The sequence below is a fragment of the Neophocaena asiaeorientalis genome, unplaced genomic scaffold, assembly GCF_003031525.2.
Source record: "Neophocaena asiaeorientalis asiaeorientalis breed wild unplaced genomic scaffold, Neophocaena_asiaeorientalis_V1.1 scaffold26, whole genome shotgun sequence".
Classification (NCBI taxonomy): Eukaryota; Metazoa; Chordata; class Mammalia; order Artiodactyla; family Phocoenidae; genus Neophocaena; species Neophocaena asiaeorientalis.
The window spans coordinates 3,289,171-3,308,443 of record NW_020173108.1 but is presented as its reverse complement, the minus strand read 5'-3'; the positions used below and the strand labels follow the sequence as shown (position 1 = coordinate 3,308,443).

General features: G+C 35.7%; 1 protein-coding gene across 1 annotated transcript in view; it reads left to right on the top strand.

Annotated features, from left to right (window-relative positions):
• The window catches only part of AP3S1 (adaptor related protein complex 3 subunit sigma 1), a 73,434-nt gene that overhangs the window by 31,707 nt on the left and 22,454 nt on the right, over positions 1 to 19,273 (top strand). Inside the window, exon 4 of the mRNA XM_024743403.1 lies at positions 15,885 to 15,956. Coding sequence (XP_024599171.1) covers positions 15,885 to 15,956 — 72 coding nt within the window. The remainder of the gene's footprint in view (positions 1 to 15,884; positions 15,957 to 19,273) is intronic.

Genomic DNA, 19,273 nt, shown 5'->3' with positions numbered 1-19,273 from the left:
CCTTTTTCTCTTCTAAAACATCTCCAGACTTTATCTCATATTCTCAAACTATACCTGCTTCTACCAATCCGGTTGCAGTAATCTCTCATTCCCACTCCCTATTCATTGGAGATTTTGTCAAAAACTTTCAATAGTCTGATATTTTACTCTATCTGCAAGCTAACAAGTTAACTACCACAGTTTCATGGATGCTGACAGAAGATGGGAGATTTCGGGGCCAGAAACAAAGGACTTTATTTCTGACAGCCAAAGCAGTAGTCAAAGTGACAGCATTTGCTTACACTGGTTACTCAAGTCCCAGTTCCTAAAGTGTGACGTGATAAGGTGCAGGTAAGACCTGCACACACAATGGATTGAGTTATAGGAGAGGAAGCCCAAGCTTAGTGAACTGGAATCTTTTATAATGAACACGAAGCATATCTGCCCATGTCCTGGAGGAAGAGAATATCTTCCAAGCAAAGTATAGATAAACTTACCCTTTGCTTTGGAGGGAAATACTATCTATTTTCCAGGGCTGTTGGCTATACGAGCTTGCTTGAAAAGATAATCCACAATAAAGGCAGTCAGTACCTCTGTTCACATGGTGTGCAGGAATGGAACACCCATGAAGAATTGTCTCCTAACAGATTTTAGTTCTTAGTTCACTGACATTCACTCCAGTACTACTTGTGTTATAATTCTTGGTTATTTCAACGTTCATGGGGATAGTTCATTCAGTACACTGGTATCTTCAAACTGGAATTCCTCTTCTCCAATGAATTTTGCCCGTTACCCCACTTCACTGTTCATTTCTAGACCATGTCTTTATCCAGACTTAAGTCCCTCCATCATCTTAATTTCACAGTTTCCACTCTCTGCTACCATCTCTTATTTTTTCTTATCACAATTACTGTTACTCCAACAGTTCTTTGAGCCCATTGGGACCTTCAGTCCCTTTTTTTGTTGGTTTTTTTTTTTTGAGGATAAAAATTTTTATTGACAGTTTTCTAGGTATAGTTGTACATTTTTGAACTGTTCAATGTTTATTAATAGATAAATGGCAGCTTTAGAAAAATAGACATGTTTATATCCAGAATCCTGTATTCTCTTCCTGTGTTCCTTATATCTTTTCAGTGTGTCTTTGGGACCTTCTGTCTTTTAAATCTATCTTCTCACTGTCCCTGATCCTCCTGATGTCTTACTCTCCTTGCCCAGCTTAAACTCCATGGTCAATCATGATAATCATAGGCTTGTATATACTCAGCTCTTTGCCTGAATCCACACATCTGAACATATGTAGAGAAAAAAAAGATAACCATACATGCTGGCCTCACTTTAAATTCATGATCTCTGACCTCAGTGATTCCTTAATGCTACCCAGTAATCACATTATATTTCCCTGGTCATTTCACTTTCCCACACTCCTAGACAACTGCTGATACATTCTCCTCCCCTCTCAAACCTGTAGCACTTCTAATGTGTAGCTTCCAAGTTCACTAGGCAATCAGAAGCAATCAGAAGGGAACTTCTACAGACTCTGTATCTGTGTCCTTGTACTCTTTTCTATAAGAGATGAATGAACTTTGCTCTTAGCTAAGGCCAACTCACCCACTTATATACTAGTTTACTTCTTCCTCATTGCTCTAGCATTTTTCTCTCTTCAGTATCATTTTTTCCTCTCTAGATCATTCCCACTAGTCTATAATATGTTAATATGTTCTTCCATCTTAAAAAAAAAAAATTCTGTCCCTACTTCCTTCTCCAGCCACTGCCTCATTTCTTTCCCTCTCTTTATAGCAAAACACTTTAAAAACATTTTCTGTATGCAATGTCTCAAATTTTTCTTCTCCCATTCTTTCCTGAACACATTTTAATCAGGTTTTTCAGCTTTACTGTTGCTGAATCCAAAGGTTCTCATCAGTCCTCCTTTATTTGATTAAGATTGTTTATTACTCTCTTCTTCATGAAGTATCTTCTTCACTTGGCTTCTAGGATACCTGGTTTGCATGCTACTACTTCAGTTGCTTCATTTTAGTTTCTTGATCTCCCTTACGTCTTCTTCTTTGGCAAATCCTGTTGATTATGCAGAATCCACTTACTGCTCTCTGCACTGCCTCCACATGGGTCCACCCCACCATCAGCTCTTGCCTGGACTATGTCAGTAGTTTTCTGACTGGTCTTCCTGCTTCCACTGTCCTTTCCTTTTTGTCTTTTCTCAGTAAAACAACCGGAGTGATACTATTCAAATATGTTACATTTTATACTTTTCCATTTTGAGTTCTTCAATGGCTTCCCTTCTCACTAAGAGTAAAAGCCAAATTCCTTATAAATGACCCATGAGGCCTCACATGATCTGACTCCCCTTGCCGAACCCTACTACGTATCTTACTTCATTTTCTACTCTTTTCCCCTTTGCTCCATCGACACTGGCCTCCTTGTTGCTCAGATATACTAGCATGCTTTTACCTCAGAGCCTTTGTACTTGCTGATCTTTCTACCTAGATTGTTCTCCCCTCATCGATTATTATTTTGATGCTGTTGCTGGTCTTAATGGTTATGATAGCATGGTTGTTATGTCTTAGAAGGGAATTATATAAGGAGTTGTCAAAAAACAAATATCCTACATCATATCTGAAGTAAATTCTATCATGTATTTGTGGAAAATGGAAACTATGTCTTGTGTTTTGCAAAAGTTTTTAGCCATTATTATTTGAAATGTTGGTAATTTGTCTTGATATTAAATAAGATACAGAAAAAAGAATTTCAGGAGGATTTTCTTATTGTCCCGTTTCTAACGTAGGCTTGAACAGTTTTTATAAGAAGATCCCATTGAGTTATTACATGTTGATCTATCATGTCACAAAAAAAGAAACTTTCTGTAAGTTTTTTTTTTTACCTTACAAGGATGAATTCTGTCACTACCTTGAACATGTTGGAAGTTCTGTAGTTGCTGTCTTTCCCCGGTGGTTATTACAGATCATTAAATACTTAAGAGGGAGTGCTGAGCATGCATAAGTCAGGCACTTTAAAAACATTGGTTGAGTGAACAAAGATGGAAGGGAGTAGCTTATTGTTTCTGCTTCTGTTTCATGAAACAGCTATTCAGAGTTTACTTAGAACTGGTTTTCTTGCTTTGTCCATCCTCTAGTTTTGAGAAATATAATAAAAGTGGAAAATTATAAATCAAGAGAGTTTAGACCAAAGCCTCTTGGTTTTGTATTTTCTTTAGGGAATGGGTCAAGAAAACTTAGTAAACATCAACATGTGATAACTAAACACAGTTTCATTTGTTTTTTTTTGAATGTTTGTATTTTACTTTTATTTACATTTCTAGAACTGTTTAAAATACAGAAAAACACAAAGGATAAAACAATAAATACCTATATTCCTGTCATCCAGAATTAAAATTTTTTAAAAACTTTTTTTGAATTTTATCATTTTGGTTTTTTGAACATTAAAAATGTTATAATTCAAATGATCATTAGAAGCTTACATTTTTATGCAAAGCTTTTGTGTTTCTAAGGTATGTATGTATTATCCCAGATTTGACTTTTTACCTTATATAAAATCTGAGAGAAGGAATTCTTAGTAAATTCCATGTGAGAATTATACTAGTATGTCACCAGGTTGAATAATCAGCTTCTGTTTTGTTTTCTTTTAATTCTTTGTTAGTTGGGAGAAAAAGGTGATCTTTTTTTGTTTCTGGTGTGTACTATTTTAATGTGATATTGATTACAATATAAGCTAGTTTCAGAGTTGATAGCTAGCCTTTTTTGAAGTCCTTTCTGTTATAGCATGTTGTCATTGGAAGTGTTAAAATATTTACAGAGTGAGAATAGAAGTTAATTAAATATTAATGTTGGTTGTTTGAGTTATTTATAAGCAGTCATATTGCCCTCAATTAAGTTAGTTGCCACGCTGATATGGAGGCATAAAATTTCACTAGATAATTCCAAATTTTGTAACAGTTTTCTGTATCACATGTAACAATTATATCAGCATCAGCCTTTTTCAGTTATAGTTAGGAAAAAATTGAGGACTAACAACTAAACTTATCTTTAGGTTTAGAAAGATATGTTTTGACCATGGTGTTAGAATATGTATATAAATTAGAACTGTTATGTATATAGCATTTGTCAGTACTACAGTACTGAGCGTTAGACTGAGTTTTGTGAAGTTATTTTACTTATTGCTATTAGCGTTAATTTAGTATGATACTGAGCAAGTCATTTAATGTTAATAGACCTTGCATTTTTTACCTGTAAAGTATGCCTGTTTCAGTATGCTGCCTATAGACCTCATGAGTTGTTAGAAATATCAGTGAATTAAAGCAAAGTAGTAGTGGTTAAAACCATTCAGGCCCTTCTCTATACTGGCTATATAACTTTGGGCAAATTAGTTAACCTCTTTGACCCTGATTTTGTTCATCTGCAAAGTGGAGGTAATAATAATAATACCAACTCATAGAACATGTGAAAGCATTAAAAAAAGATGGTGTATGTGAAGCCTGTCGCTAAATGACTGACCTGAAATAGTCAGTGGTTTTTAGCTAACATTATCGTTAAAGCATGTATTTTATAAGGAAGGCATATAATTTCATCAGTACACAAACTGAATTGGGTAAAGAAGTCCTTTTATTTTTCTTTTTCATTTTTACAAGAATTTGTGAATCTATTTATCCTATATGTTCTTTGATGGCTTTGAAGGAATTCTGCATTGTGATAGAATTATGTGAAAGAATAGGCTTAATTGAGGAAACTTGTAAGCCAAGAATACTTAAGAAAGATCCCCTGATCTTTCCACTATCTCATAGGAAGCTGTGCTGATGTATATACTACTAAACATAGAATAATTTGCCAATAGAGGCCTCACCCCTCCCACTCCACATCATTGTTTTCTTTTATTACAAGAGTAGGCTCATTGAAAGCATCCTTGTCAGTGGGGTGGCATATACATTACTTAAGCTTTGAGCTATACACGTTTAGGTGCCACGTGTCTTTAAGAGTTGCCTGGGAAAACTCCCTGACCAGCTCTTGAGAACTGTGGGAAGTTGCAGCTCACCTATTGGAGGATTGAGTGGGATAAACCCCTGGTCCCATGGAGAGATGAGTTCTGGTGCAGTTCCTCCTGCTGGAGAAAGAGAGCACCCAGACTCAATTTGTTTATTTTCCAGGCAATCCAGAGTGAATGCCCAGGATCATTTTAGGAAAATTCTATGGTGTTTACTACACCATACTGTGTTACCAGAGTATTAAAAACTTCTGTTTTTAATAATATTTGTTTCTTACATATGAAAGAAACCAAAAAATAGTTCTATAAACAATTTGAATTGGACACTGTTAGAGTGATTCAGCATTCTTTTTTTTTTAATTAATTTATTTTATTTATTTATTTTTGGTTGTATTGGGTCTTCATTGCTGCGTGTGGGCTTTCTCTAGTTGCGGCTAGCAGGGGCTACTCTTCGTTGCGGCGCGTGGTCTTCTCATTGCGGTGGCTTCTCTTGTTGCAGAGCACGAGCTCTAGGCACGCAGGCTTCGGTAGTTGTGGCACACGGGCTCACTAGTTGTGGCTCCTGGGCTCTAGAGCACAGGCTCAGTAGTTGTGGCACATGGGCTTAGTTGCTCTGCAGCATGTGGGATCTTCCTGGACCAGGGCTCGAACCCATGTCCCCTGCATTGGCAGGTGGATTCTTAACCACTGCGCCACCAGGGAAGCCTGATTCAGCACTCTTAAAATCCTTTTCCTATCTTATTTTCATTGTTGAAAAGTCTGATTTACAGTCATTGGAAAGGTAATAATTCACTTTTCAGTTATTTACATTGCTTCTTCTTAATGATAAACCCAGGTAACAATTTGATGATACTTACCATTCTAATTTACATGTTCTTTTGACCTCTCAGCAGTCCTCTTGGGAGGCATTATTGTGTTTGGAGTTAGGTGGTATGGGTTTAAATATTGGCTATGTCATCTAACAGTTCTATATCTTTGAGCAAATTACTTAGGCTTATTCATCCCCAATTTTCTTGTCTGTAAATGTTGATATTCATACCTACCTTGCCAGCATTGTTATAAGAATTGGAGCTAATGTATATAAAGCAGTCAGCACAGGGCCTAGAAGATAGCAGACACATTGTTATTACTTACTTTATAGTGGTGAAGAAAGTATTTTGGAACTCAAGTACTTAAAGTCAGAATTTTGGAGCTAGAAGTAACTTAAAATTTATTTTTTTCCCCTTCAAAGTAGGTTTGAGAGAGTGAAAAACTCAGGTTATGTTGGTATTTTTCTTTGGTTTAAGGTGAATTCCTTATTTCTCAGTGTAGAATAGTAGGTTTCAGGGAGGGATTGGATATAGAGGAGAAGAGTTCCTTTTGAGCTTGGTTTTTCAAACATTTTTTTCTTTAAAAATTAAAAAAAAAACTTTTCACATTGAAATTATTTCAGACTTAGAAAAGTGGCAAATATAATGCAAAGAATTTTTGCATACTGTATCTTCATCCAGATTCCTCAAATTTAACATCTTCCATAACCTCAAGTAGGTAATTAAAATCAGGAAATTTACATTGATAGAATACTATTATCTAATCTGTAGATCTTATTTAAAATTTGCCAGTTGTCCCATTAATGTAATTTTTCTTGTTTAGAGTTCAATTCAGGTTACATAGAGTGTTAGTTTTCTTATCTCCTAAGTTTCCTTTACTCGGTTATAGTTCTTCATCTGTCTTCCATTCATGTCTTTCTTACCTTGATCCTTTGAAGAGTACTAGACAATTATTTTTATTTTTATTTTTTTTGCGGTACGCGGACCTCTCACTGCTGTGGCCTCTCCCATTGTGGAGCACAGGCTCCGGACACGCAGGCTCAGCGGCCATGGCTCACGGGCCCAGCTGCTCCACGGCATGTGGGGTCCTCCCAGAGCGGGGCACGAACCCGTGTCCCTTGCACTGGCAGGCAGACTCTTAACCACTGCGCCACCAGGGAAGCCCGTAGCCAGCTATTTTGTAGAGTATTCCTCAGTTTGGATTTGATGTTTCTTAATGATTAAATTCGGATTATGTATTTTCGAATATCACAAGTGATGTTATGTCCTTCTCAGTGCATCATATTCAGGAGATACATGATATCATTTTACCCCATTACTTGTGGTATTTATTCTGATTCCTTGGTTAATGAGGTGCCTGCCAGGTTTACCTACTTAAACTTCCATTTTCCCTTTGTGCTTAGAAGTATCCTATGGGGAATAATTTTGAGTATATAAATATCCTTTTTCTAATCATAATTTGGTCATTACTTTTAGCATCTGTTGATGATTCCTGCCTGAAAGAATTATTGTGGTGTTTGCCAAATAGTGATTTTCCCATCATGATTTCTATACTTATTAGTTGCTATTCTGTAAGAAAAAGCTAAGATTTTTATTCATTTTATTTTGTTTTAAGTCTGTTCAAGATACCAATTGTACCATATTCAATTATACACAAGAGAATATCTTTCAAGGCCAAATACCATTAAAAAAATCAACTTTTGCTTGGAAGTTTAAATGGAGTTCTAACAATTGATGTCAATATGAGTTTTTTAAATGTTCTTGGAGTAGCTTCTGTGCACCAAAAGAAATAATGCAGAGGCTACTTTCATTTTCTAAATTAATATTTGATATATTAGCCTTATAAATTCAAAACCCTACTTCTTCCTTAGATGTCTAAATCCAACATACAAATCATATTAAGTCACTTTAATGGAGAGACTACAATGTAATTAAATTTCCTATAGTACAAGAAGTCTTTGCACAATACTGTTGTTAATTTGAGTGATAAAAGTATGGACAGTTAAAATTTTTGCTTTACACTTTTATGTATTTTCTAAATTTTCTGAATAATCACCTCTTACTATATTAAAAATAAAAGATGATTTTTGTTGTTGTTGGAGGGAGTATCTCTAGTGAATAAGAGTGTGGGTTCTGCCATGAGACTTTCTGGATTTTAGTGAAGACTCTCCTACCTAACTGCTAGTAGTTAGTTAACTTTGTACTTTAACTTACTCTTCTGCAGATGGTTGATAAAAAGTACCTGCCTTATGGGATTACTGTGAAGGATTAAACAAAATAATCTATTTAAAGCACTTGAAACAATAGCAGTGCCATAATAGTATATACTCAATAAGTGCTATTATCATTGTTAGCTTTTAAATTTTTAAAAAAATTTTATTTAAAAAAATAGAAAGAAATAAATCACACAATATGAATCATTGAGTTCTTTAAGAACTCTTAAAGAATCATTATGACATCAATATAGAAGACAGTCCTTTCATCAACTCTTAATTTTTTCATATTGAAGTCAAGAGTTTAATATGTCTAAATTAACTGGTACATAATAAATGCACAATAAATGTCTCTATTTTTACTGTTAGAAAAATATCCGTCCTCATGGGCACATTAGTGTCTAGGTCAGGTTTAGTGGAAATCCAGTTCAGAATCCAGTCATAGGCTAGCCCGAGTGCTACTTACACACCTTAAACACCATACATTAAAAAGATTCTGAATATTATATGCAACAGTGCTGTATTCATAGTTGTTCTTCAAAGCTAATTAATCTGATTTTAAGTTCAGTCTGTATTCCCTAGCTTTCTTGGTACATTTTTGGTGGTATTTTTTGATTCCTTACTTAAGCTAAGCCAGTATCTCTCTAGAACATCTTGCTGCTGACTGAAAAACAATTTTTTTAGATCTCTTGGCATATTCCTAAATTTATGCCTTCTATTCTTGGGCTTAAGACTTTTCCTGTCTTACAACATGTCAGTTTAACATTTACGTATTTTATTTAATATTATAGATTAGAAACAGTAAGAGCAATTCCTCCTGAAATTTAACAGAATTCCCCAAACCCAGAAAAAAAAATTTTTTTTCCCCTAGAAACTCTAAAGGAGAGCCTGCCAAATAAGTGATATTGCTTAAGGATATTTTTGTGGAATTTATTTTATCTAGTGCACATTTTTATTTTTGCATCTGTGTATAGTATTATAATACTAGCTAAAATATATTGAGTACTTTTTTTGGTGAGATACTGTTCTAAGCCATTTATATTTATTATTTAATCACTAAAACAACTCTATGGCATAGGCACTATTATTATACCCAAATGAGGCTTAGAATTAAATAACTTGCCCTAGATTTCATAGTCAGAGGCTAAGCTGGAATTTTAGTAGAATACTAAGTACTCTTAAGTACTAAGCTGCTTTGGAATAGATTCCTGTTACCCTTTGTGATCCAGGCATATAAATTTGTAATTAAAGGTAAAGGAAACACAAGGAAGTTTTGTTGATAGAAGGGCACAGGGAAGGGAAACTCTGTTTATATGTGGATATGGCATTTTTCTGAATATCTCTATCTTTTATATTTACTTTTGGAAAACTATGTAATTATTAAAATGAAGGAAAACTTAAAATATTATTCTTAATAAATTAAAAGTAATTTTTCTTCCACCAGCTTTTGAATTCCCAAGGCCAGAGATTAATGAGTAGCTACTTAGTAGATAACAGTTATATTGAAATTGACTTTAAACTTTTATCATTTAAAAATAAAACACAAGAGGGTGCCATGTACCATGTTACTTCTAGTTTTTTAGTCTTTTTATCTTTCTCTTTGTGAAATATAATGCAACAGCAGTTTTATTATTTTTTTGGTTGTCCTGGCTAGAACCCCCAAGGCCCATTAATTTGTTTTTCTTAATTTCTTAACTTCAGTTTGTAGATTATTAGTTTTGTATTGACCTTGTCCATGTAACGAATCAGCAGTGTATATCTACCTTGGGGCTCTAGATTCTAATTACGTTAAGTAATTCTTGCTAACTCAAAAGAAAATTAATGGAGAGTTTTTTGAAGTGGGTTTTTAAGTTTTCATCCAAACTTAGCATTTGAATGCCTTAAATCTTAAGAATTCTTTCCCTAAGTTAAGAACATGTAGTTGTAATGATATTTTGCTGCAGGGCACTTTTTTAAAAAGTATTTACATTTTTCATACTTGGTATTGTTCTGTTTTAAATATTGACAGCCTTTTTTCTTTCTAAGTTAGTAAGCAAATCCCAAAAACTTGGACACCACAGTATGTAGTTACCTTGCTTTTATATCAGTGTTTATTAGTAGAATTAGAATGTTCTCTTTCTGTTTTAATTTTGTAATCATACGTTTTGAACAGCCAGGTAAATAGTACTGGCTTTTGTTTAGTTGATGTGTTTTGGGCAGTGTTCAGCACTTTATCTAAATTATTTAACTAAATCTTTAAGATAATCCAGAAAGGTAGATAGTTGTATAACTATTTTATAGTTCTGATATTTGGAGGAGTTGAGTGACTTAGGCTCACATAGCTAGGTAGTAGCTAAGGAGGAATTTGAAGTCAGGTCTTTGTGGTTTCCTCACTGCTTTGCTATACTGCCTCTATAGACAGCTCATATTTTTTGTACATTATAGTTCACCAGTGGCACATTCAATGCTACCAAGAAATTTTTTTCTCTCTTTGTCAGATATAGTCTATGTTCAGTGGGTTCCACTGATCCTTCATAAGTAACACATAAGTGAAGGGAAACTATTCAGACAGCATTTTCACCAAGATAGTCATCTTCTGATGGTTAAGAAAGAATGGCTATAGTATATGGGTAATCAAACCAGTGGATCTGGAAAAAGTAAACATGAAAAAATAAAGCCATACTGGAAACTTTATTCTGAATAGTAAGTTTAATAATAATTTTAAATTAAGAAAGACCACCTCACACCACATACGAAAATTAATTCCAGATAGATTTGGTCCAAACATGAAAAATAAAACCATGAAGCTTTTGTTTTCTTCTGGGAGAATATCTTCCTGACCTTGCTATAGGCAAAAATTTCTTAAATTGGACCAAAAAAAAGATTAACCATAAAGGAAAAAAGCTGATAAGTTGGACTATATTGAAATTTAAAGCTTCTGTTCTTCCGAGAACATTATTAGGAGAATGAAAAGGCAAGTCAGAGTAGGAAAAGGTATCTGTAATATGTGTGTATGACAGGACTGTATTTAGCTATGTAAAGAATTTCTATACATCAATAAGAAAAAGACAGGTAATGAGCAGAAGTCTTGAACAGAAAAATGAGCAGAAGTCTTGAATAGACATCATGAAAAAGGATATCAAAATGGTAAATATGAAATGGTGGTCCATCTCTTTAGGCTTCAGGGAAATACAAATGAATATCACAATGACAGACCACCACACACCCATAAGAATGACTAAAATTAAAAGATTGACAGGGCTTCCCTGGTGGCGCAGTGGTTGAGAATCTGCCTGCTAATGCAGGGGACGCAGGTTCGAGCCCTGGTCTGGGAAGATCCCACGTGCCGCGGAGCAACTGGGCCTGTGAACCACAACTACTGAGCCTGCGCGTCTGGAGCCTGTGCTCCACAACAAGAGAGGCTGCGATAGTGAGAGGCCCGCGCACCGCGACGAAGAGGGGACCCCGCGTGCCACAACTAGAGAAAGCCCTCGCACAGAAATGAAGACCCAACACAACCAAAATAAATAAGTAAATTAATAAATTCCTGCCCCCAACATCTTAAAAAAAAAAAAAAAGATTGACAACATACAGGGTTGACAAGGATGTGGCACTGTGGGAACTCCCATATACTATGATTTGGATTGTAAATTTTTTTTTTTAATGGCTGTGCCACACGGCTTGCGGGATCTTAGTTCCCTGAGAGGGATCAAACCCGCACCCCCTGCAGTGGAAGTGTGGAGTCTTAACCGCTGGACTGCCAAGGAAGTCCCTGGATTGTAAAGTTTTATAATTGCTTTGAAAACCTATCTGCTCCATGGCCCAGTGATTCTACTTTAGGTATACATTCAGTAGATATGTGTATATATGTTCACTAAAAGACTTATATAAGAATTAGTATCAGTACTAATTGTAATGGCCCCATGCCGGACCCGAATTTCTGTCAACCATGGAATAGATAAATACATTGTGGTATATTTCTGCAATAGCACACTGTATAACAACAAGAATGAATGAACTGTTATACTCATATTATGTAACAAAATAAATAAATCTCGCAAACAAATCAATGAATAGAAGAAGCCACTCATATGGTTCCATACTGTATGATTCCATTTAAATACACGGTTGTCCCTTGGTATGGTAGTTGGTATCTGCCGGGAATTGGTTACAGGACCTGCTGTGACCAGAATCCGTGGATGCTCAAGTCCCTTACAGTTGGCCTTCTGTATCTGTGGGTTCCGCATCCCTGGATTCAGCCAACCATGGGTAGTATAGTACTATATTTATTGAAAAAAACTTGTTTCTAAGCATGCGCGCAGCATCGGACCCACACAGCTCAAGCCCAGATTGTTCAAGGGCCAATAGTAGTTCAGAAATAGACAAAATATATCTTTAATGTTAGAAAGCAGGGTAGTTACCCTTGATGTTGATAGTTGCCTAATAGAGTATGAGCGGGCTTCTACAGTGCTGGTAATAGTCTAACACCTGAATATTAAGTGCTGGTTACACAGGTGTACTTACTTTGTGAAAATTCATCAGGTTGTACATTGTTACGATTTGTGTACTTTTTTTATTATTGAGGTATACTTGGCTTACAATATTACATTGGTTTCAGGTATACAACATAATGATTCACAATTTTTATAGACTATACTCCATTTAAAGTTATTATAAAATATTGGCTATATTCCCTGTGCTGTATAATATATCCTTGTAGCTTACTAATTTTATACATAGTTGTTTGTACCTCTTAATCCCCTACTCCTATCTTTCCCCTCCCCCTTCCCTCTTCCCACTGGTAACCACTAGTTTGTTATCTATATCTGTGAGTCTGTTTCTGTTTTGTTATATTCATTCGTTTGTTTTATTTTTTAGATTCCACATGAAGGTGATAACAGACAGTATTTGTCTTTCTCTCTGACTTATTTCTCTATGCATAATACCCTCCATGTTGTTGGAACTGGCAAAATTTCATTCTTTTTCATGGTTGAGTAGTATTCCTCTCTCTCTCTCTCTCTCTCTCTCTCTCTCTCTGTGTGTGTGTGTGTGTGTGTGTGTGTGTGAGTGTGAGTATACCACGCCTTTATCCATTCATCTGTTGATGGACACTGAGGTTGCTTCCATATGTTGGCAGTTGTAAATAACGCTGCTATGAACATTGGGGTACATGCATCTTTTCAAGTTAGTGGGTTTTTTTTCTTCAGCTGTATACCCACCCAGGAGTGGAATTGCTGGATGATATGGTAGTTCTGTTTTTAGTTTTTTGAGGAACCTCCATACTGTTTTACACAGTGGCTGCGCCAATTTACATTCCTACAAACAGTGTGGTGTACTTTTCTGTACGTATGTTATACTTCAGTAAAAATTTACTGAAGGATAGAACTTAAATGGTTTTATTTCCTGTAACTTATTTAACTATGAGTTTATAAATGTATTCAGACCACTTCCATGTTAGAGATACTGTGTCAAAAATAAATTCATCTTTCTCAATGGGAAAGTTTTCTCTTTTGGACTCCTCAAGAAGTCAGTATTTGTTAAATGCTTATTCTTTGTTCAAGCAGCGTTATCCCATTCTATCCTCATAACAAGAACGTGTTATAAGAAGAAGAAAAATGAGTCAGAATTAGAAATAGAATGAATAAAGTCATTTCATGGACCACGTCACCAAGACCTTGAGGAGAAATAGATGAAGTTGGGAGTTTGGATAGGTACTCAACAATATATATTTTCTACTTATCACACAATTGAAACAAACTAGGCACTCACTTGAGGATTACCTTTGTATGCACCACACTTGGTCATCTTAATAACTTGCCTTGTCATAAATGAAACTATGTATAAAACTGTATATTCTTGGTTACTACTGATCTTTTATTTCTCCTGATCTAAGTCAAGGATCAACAAATTACATCCTGCAGGTCAAATTCAGCCTGCTACCTGTTTTTATAAATAAAGTTTTATTGGACTAGAGCCATGCTCATTTGCTTATGTATTGTCTGTGGCTGCTTTTGTGCTATACTGTATGGCCCACAAAGCCTAAAATTAAAATCTTTACTCTCCAGCCCTTTGCAGAGAAAGTTTGCCAACCCTTGGTCTAAGACAATGTTGATCATGGTCATATAGTTAAATACATTGTTTCACCTGTCTTATTCATCTACATTGATGCCAGGAAGGAGCCTTGGATTGTGGATCTGTGTAAATTGGCCTCAGATTGGAGTAGTTATAGCAAGAAGCCTGTTGTTTAGATTCTATTCTGTCCGGTAGGATCACCTATGAATACAGTGACCATACATTTCAGTTTGCTTGGAACAGTCCTGGTTTACATCTGTTGTTCCAGGTTATTATTATAGTACAATAACATTGCATACTGTTATTATAATATAATAATTAGTAGATGCTCTCTTTTACTCGTAATACCCCCCAGTTCGAATGATAAACTTACGGCCATTCTATCTGTGAAAATTACCACTGAGAAGGGTAGTGGATACAGAAATAGTGATAGAATCGTGACAACCATGCAAAGTGGAATTTAAGAGATTAATTTTTTTTTTTTTTTTTTGCGCTACGCGGGCCTCTCACTGGTGTGGCCTCTCCTGTTGTGGAGCACAGGCTCTTGACGCGCAGGCTCAGAGGCCATGGCCCACGGGCCCAGCCGCTCCATGGCATGTGGGATCCTCCTGGACTGGGGCACGAACCAGTGTCCCCTGCATCGGCAGGCGGACTCTCAACCACTGCACCACCAGGGAAGCCCTAAGAGATTAATTTTTGAAAGTTTGTATCAGAGGTCCCCAAGACCATCTCAGTGATTTGCTAGGAATCACAGGACTCAGAAGTTGCTATGTTTATGGTTAGGGTTTATTACAGTGAAAGTATACAGAGTAAAACCATCAAAGGCACATGAAGGGAAGTATGGAGGAAACCAGGTGCAAGCTTCCAGGTGTTGTCCCTTTCTACTGGAGTCACACAAGATGTGCTTAATTCCCCCAGAAGTGATATGTGATGACATGTGCAAAGTGTTCCAAACTAGGCAACTCACCCTAGCCTGGGTTTCCAGGATTTTTATTGGGGGTCAGTCACATAGGCATGTGACACCTCCATGACTGACCTTGGTTACTTAAGCTCCAGAACCTCAGAGAAAAAATATGTTCATTGTAAATCACACTGTTAGTATAAACTGTCTGCTCACACTGGTACTGTGTGGCCCAGGGCCTCAAGCATGCAGAAACACTCTTATCAGACAGAACTTTCCAAGGGCTCAGAGCTCAGTTCCCAGGAACTAGCCAAAGGCTCGTCTGAAAACAGGCCATTTTGGGAAACATATAGGGGTTGAACAACCCAGGCTTACTGAGTTAACCCTTTCCCACACAAGGTCGTACAAGGTGTTTGAACCAGAGTTTGAGTCCAGGTAAGTCTGATTCCAGAGTCTGTGCTCTTTCCGTAAGTTTAATTTTTAGTGATCTTTTATACTGATTTGCTAATTAAAAATTATTGGCTATATTAGATGTGCTTGAGACTTGGACTGTGCCCATCTAGCTTGATAGATACTTATGGCAAGCTTTCTTGTTTCCTCATATGAAGATAGGGAGCCTGATTTGAGTATTTTTCAGTATTTTTGTAAGTAATGGTGCTAACAATTTTTAGGTCTTAGTACTTTTCAGTGAAGTTTATTTTGTTTATTGTATTTCATTTATTAATGTATTGAAAAATAGTTTAGATGTACAGGCTATAATTATTCCTTTTGCACTTAATACAGTTTTTAATTTAAAAAAGAAATGTGATAATAGAGTTAGAAGTTTTAATTCACAATTAAGAATTGTCTGCCTTATAGGTAATAGATTTGAATGAACTTATTCAGTTCTCAAAAGCTTTTAACCTTTTTTCTTTTCTTTAGGTATTTGTGGAAACATTAGACAAGTGTTTTGAAAACGTCTGTGAACTGGATTTAATTTTCCATGTAGACAAGGTACAGTTTCTACATTATCAAATTTTCTAAGCTTTTTATCTTAGAAAAAAATGTTAATTTGTTAAAGTAAAAATAGATTTAGTGAATAATACTGTTTTTATTCCTTTATTCAATTCATAAGTATATTTACTCTGAGCCAGGCATGGTGCTTAGTGAAGAAGGTTCAGACCCTGGCCTAGAGGAATTCACATCTAGAGGAGGACAATGGGAATGGAGGAAATTATATTTAAACTAGATTTTTTTAGGGATTAGTAGATATTTCACAGACAGAAAAGGAGAGGATGACTCTACAGGCAGAGATATAAAATACATGCTTTTTGTGAGGGAAGGATTTGATATTGATCATGAGGCCTTAAAGTACCTTTAGTGACATGGATTTTGGGCTTCATTCTGAAGCAATTTAGTTTTTTAAAACAAGTTTCTATTAACATTATTGTTGCTTTGTTTGTTCATTTTTTGCGGGGGCAAGATAATTGTTTTTTTCTATGTTAAGGATTTTGGATTGGTAGGTGGGAGATTAAAGTCAAGGAAATCAATCAATCTTTCTGCAGTAGTCCAGAAAGAAATGAACTAAGGCAGTAGAGTAGGGATGAAAGAAAGTATATAATTGATAGGACTTGATGGCCTATTGAAAGGAGGTGAGAGAAAGGAAGAATGACTGAAATTCTATAGCCAGTTTTACTGGGTATTGGGGATAGGAAATTTACGAGGAAGAGATTCCACTTTTGCTATATATAGATTTTTTTTTTCTCTATAAGTTCATATAATGTAACAGACTGTTTTGAATGGTTAAGCCATTGAATAAAATTGTCTGGAAATAATCTGAAAATTTTAGCAAAAAATTGTGATTTTTAAAAATCAGCTTTATTGAAGTGTAATTTACACACATGAAAATTCAGTAGCTTTAAGCATACATTTGCCTAAGTTTTGGCATGTGCATTTAGTTATGTAACCATTACCACAATCAAGATACAGCACAAGGAATGCATTATATTATTTGTGAACATCAAAAGAATACATTTACTATTAGCTGGTCCTTTAGATCATATTTCTCATTTACTAAATGATTTAATTTCATATATTGACTCATTTTGGATATAGAACTTAAACTTGATACTGTAAGAGAATTATTTTAGTTTTCTACTGCTTTTCTCTATTATCTGTCTTATGCTGTTCGCACTTACAAAGACTCCTGTTATTTTTAGGCATTAAGGTTCACAATATTCTAAAGTATGTTTTGGTACATGGTTAAAATGTTTAAAATTCTATTTTTAAAATGACTGCTCAAAGATCACTAGATTATATGTTGCATCTAGCAATTTTTTGAGAAAATTGAAGATTCTATTGTAAAATATTGTAGCAAGAGTAAAGTTGTCACATTTGTAGCAGAGAATAAAAGTTTTCCTTAATAGGAAAATTAAGCTCTACATATATACAACTTCCATACATGATACACAGTGTTTTTAAAACTTCTATTTTATGTTAATATATGTCCATTTTAGAAAAATCAGAAAGTATAAATAAGAGGAGAATAAATAGACACTATCTCAATTTCAGAGATTGACTAGTATTAAAAGATAAACTGAGGCACACTAAAAATTTTAAGAGTTTATTTGAGTAAAAATTGATTCAGATTGGTCAGCACCAAACCAGAAATGGTTAGGAATACTCCGCTGACAGGAGCTAGGGGAAAGACGTTTATAGAGAAGAGGCAGAAGCAAAGCAAGGGAATTATCTGATTGGCTATTGCTTAAGCACCTATATTATTTGGGAAAGCCAGGTTGGCTGTTTGTGATTGGTTGTTCTTACGTGTTGATTTCTTAACCTTGAGGCATTTTAGGCTGAGGTTGGGCTTTGCTTATGTATTAGAGCTGCCTCAGTCTAATCGCCTCCTTTTTTTAATTAACACTAGTGTTAACATTTTAGAGTATGTGTATTTCTAGACTTTTTTGTACAAATGAGTACTGAAACAAATATGTCTTTAAAAAATCAAAAATAGGACCACATATGTAGTCTGTATAGCCCGTTCATTTCACACAACAGTGTATCACTGTTTTGAAACCTGCTAGAATTAGCTGGCCTAAACTCTTGTTTTAATTTTTTTTCAATGCAATGAGAAAAAAGCTTCAGTATAACAAGAGTTAGAGACCAGTAAAATAGACACTTCCTGTCCCTGTACTCTCTGTCTAAAACAATGCTAGTCTTGTTTTCAGCCCTTCTATGAAAGTAGGCTTGTTTTCAACTTTAAAGCAGCCCTGGACCTTCCAACAGTCAGAGATCTCCTAAATAGCTCAACTCATTTCTTCCTAGGAGCAAATACAGAGTTTTGTACGCAGTCCTCTGTGTGCTGTTATACTACACTTGGATAGAGGGAAGGAGGAAGTTGTAAAGAATACCCCTTTTGTTATCAGTCAGGATGGGCTAGTTTATGCTGCGGTAACAATATCAGAGTATTTCTAATTCACACAGTATGTTTATCACGTCCCACATGCTGTCAGTCTGGAATCCATGGTGACAAAGCTGCCAGTATCTGGAAAATCATCAGTTTTTATGTCAGAGAGAAAAGAGTTTTCATGGGTAAATTGATCTGCTTTTCAGACTATCACACATGATAGTTTTGCCAAATGTTTTGCCACTACAAGCATGGATCACTAACTTTCTAGCCTCCGATATAATAGTTTCCATGTGGCCTACTGCCCAACCCCTAAGTCAGTGTCTTTTCCTTTATTGTGATTGTTATCAGTTTCTCATTACAAACCTTCAAGTACTAATTTGTGTATCAGTCACATAAGCTAATATTTGTAGTCACCCTGAAGTAGTGGAACAGCACCCCCTGCCCAAAATTGATTTGGATGTAGAGACTGAAGATACCACATGTACACCAAGAGGATCTGATCTGAAAAGGTTTATCATTTACATAATAAACTTTTCGGGGGAAAACAAGGAACAGCGACTATCTTGGGGTTTTATGTGGTTAGGGGGTAGGGCTGGGTTGAGGGTTTCCACATTCAGGCCAGGTCTTGTGTAATTTAAACTGCCCGCCAGTGCAAAGGAAGGAGCACCTGGACTTTCTTATCACCTTGCCCACATGTGGGCAGAAGAGGAAGGGAGAACAGTGGGATTTGAAAGCTGTCAGCAGGCAGGCATCAAAAATGGAGTCAGACTCTATTACAGCTAAGTTACGCTGTGGTAATAACACCTAAAATATGAGTAACTTGGTTTATTTCTTACTTATACTGCATGGCCACTGTGGGTTTGCTGGGAAGATCTGCTTATTTGCGCAACTGTGTTACCTGCCCATTTCCTGAACACTGTGG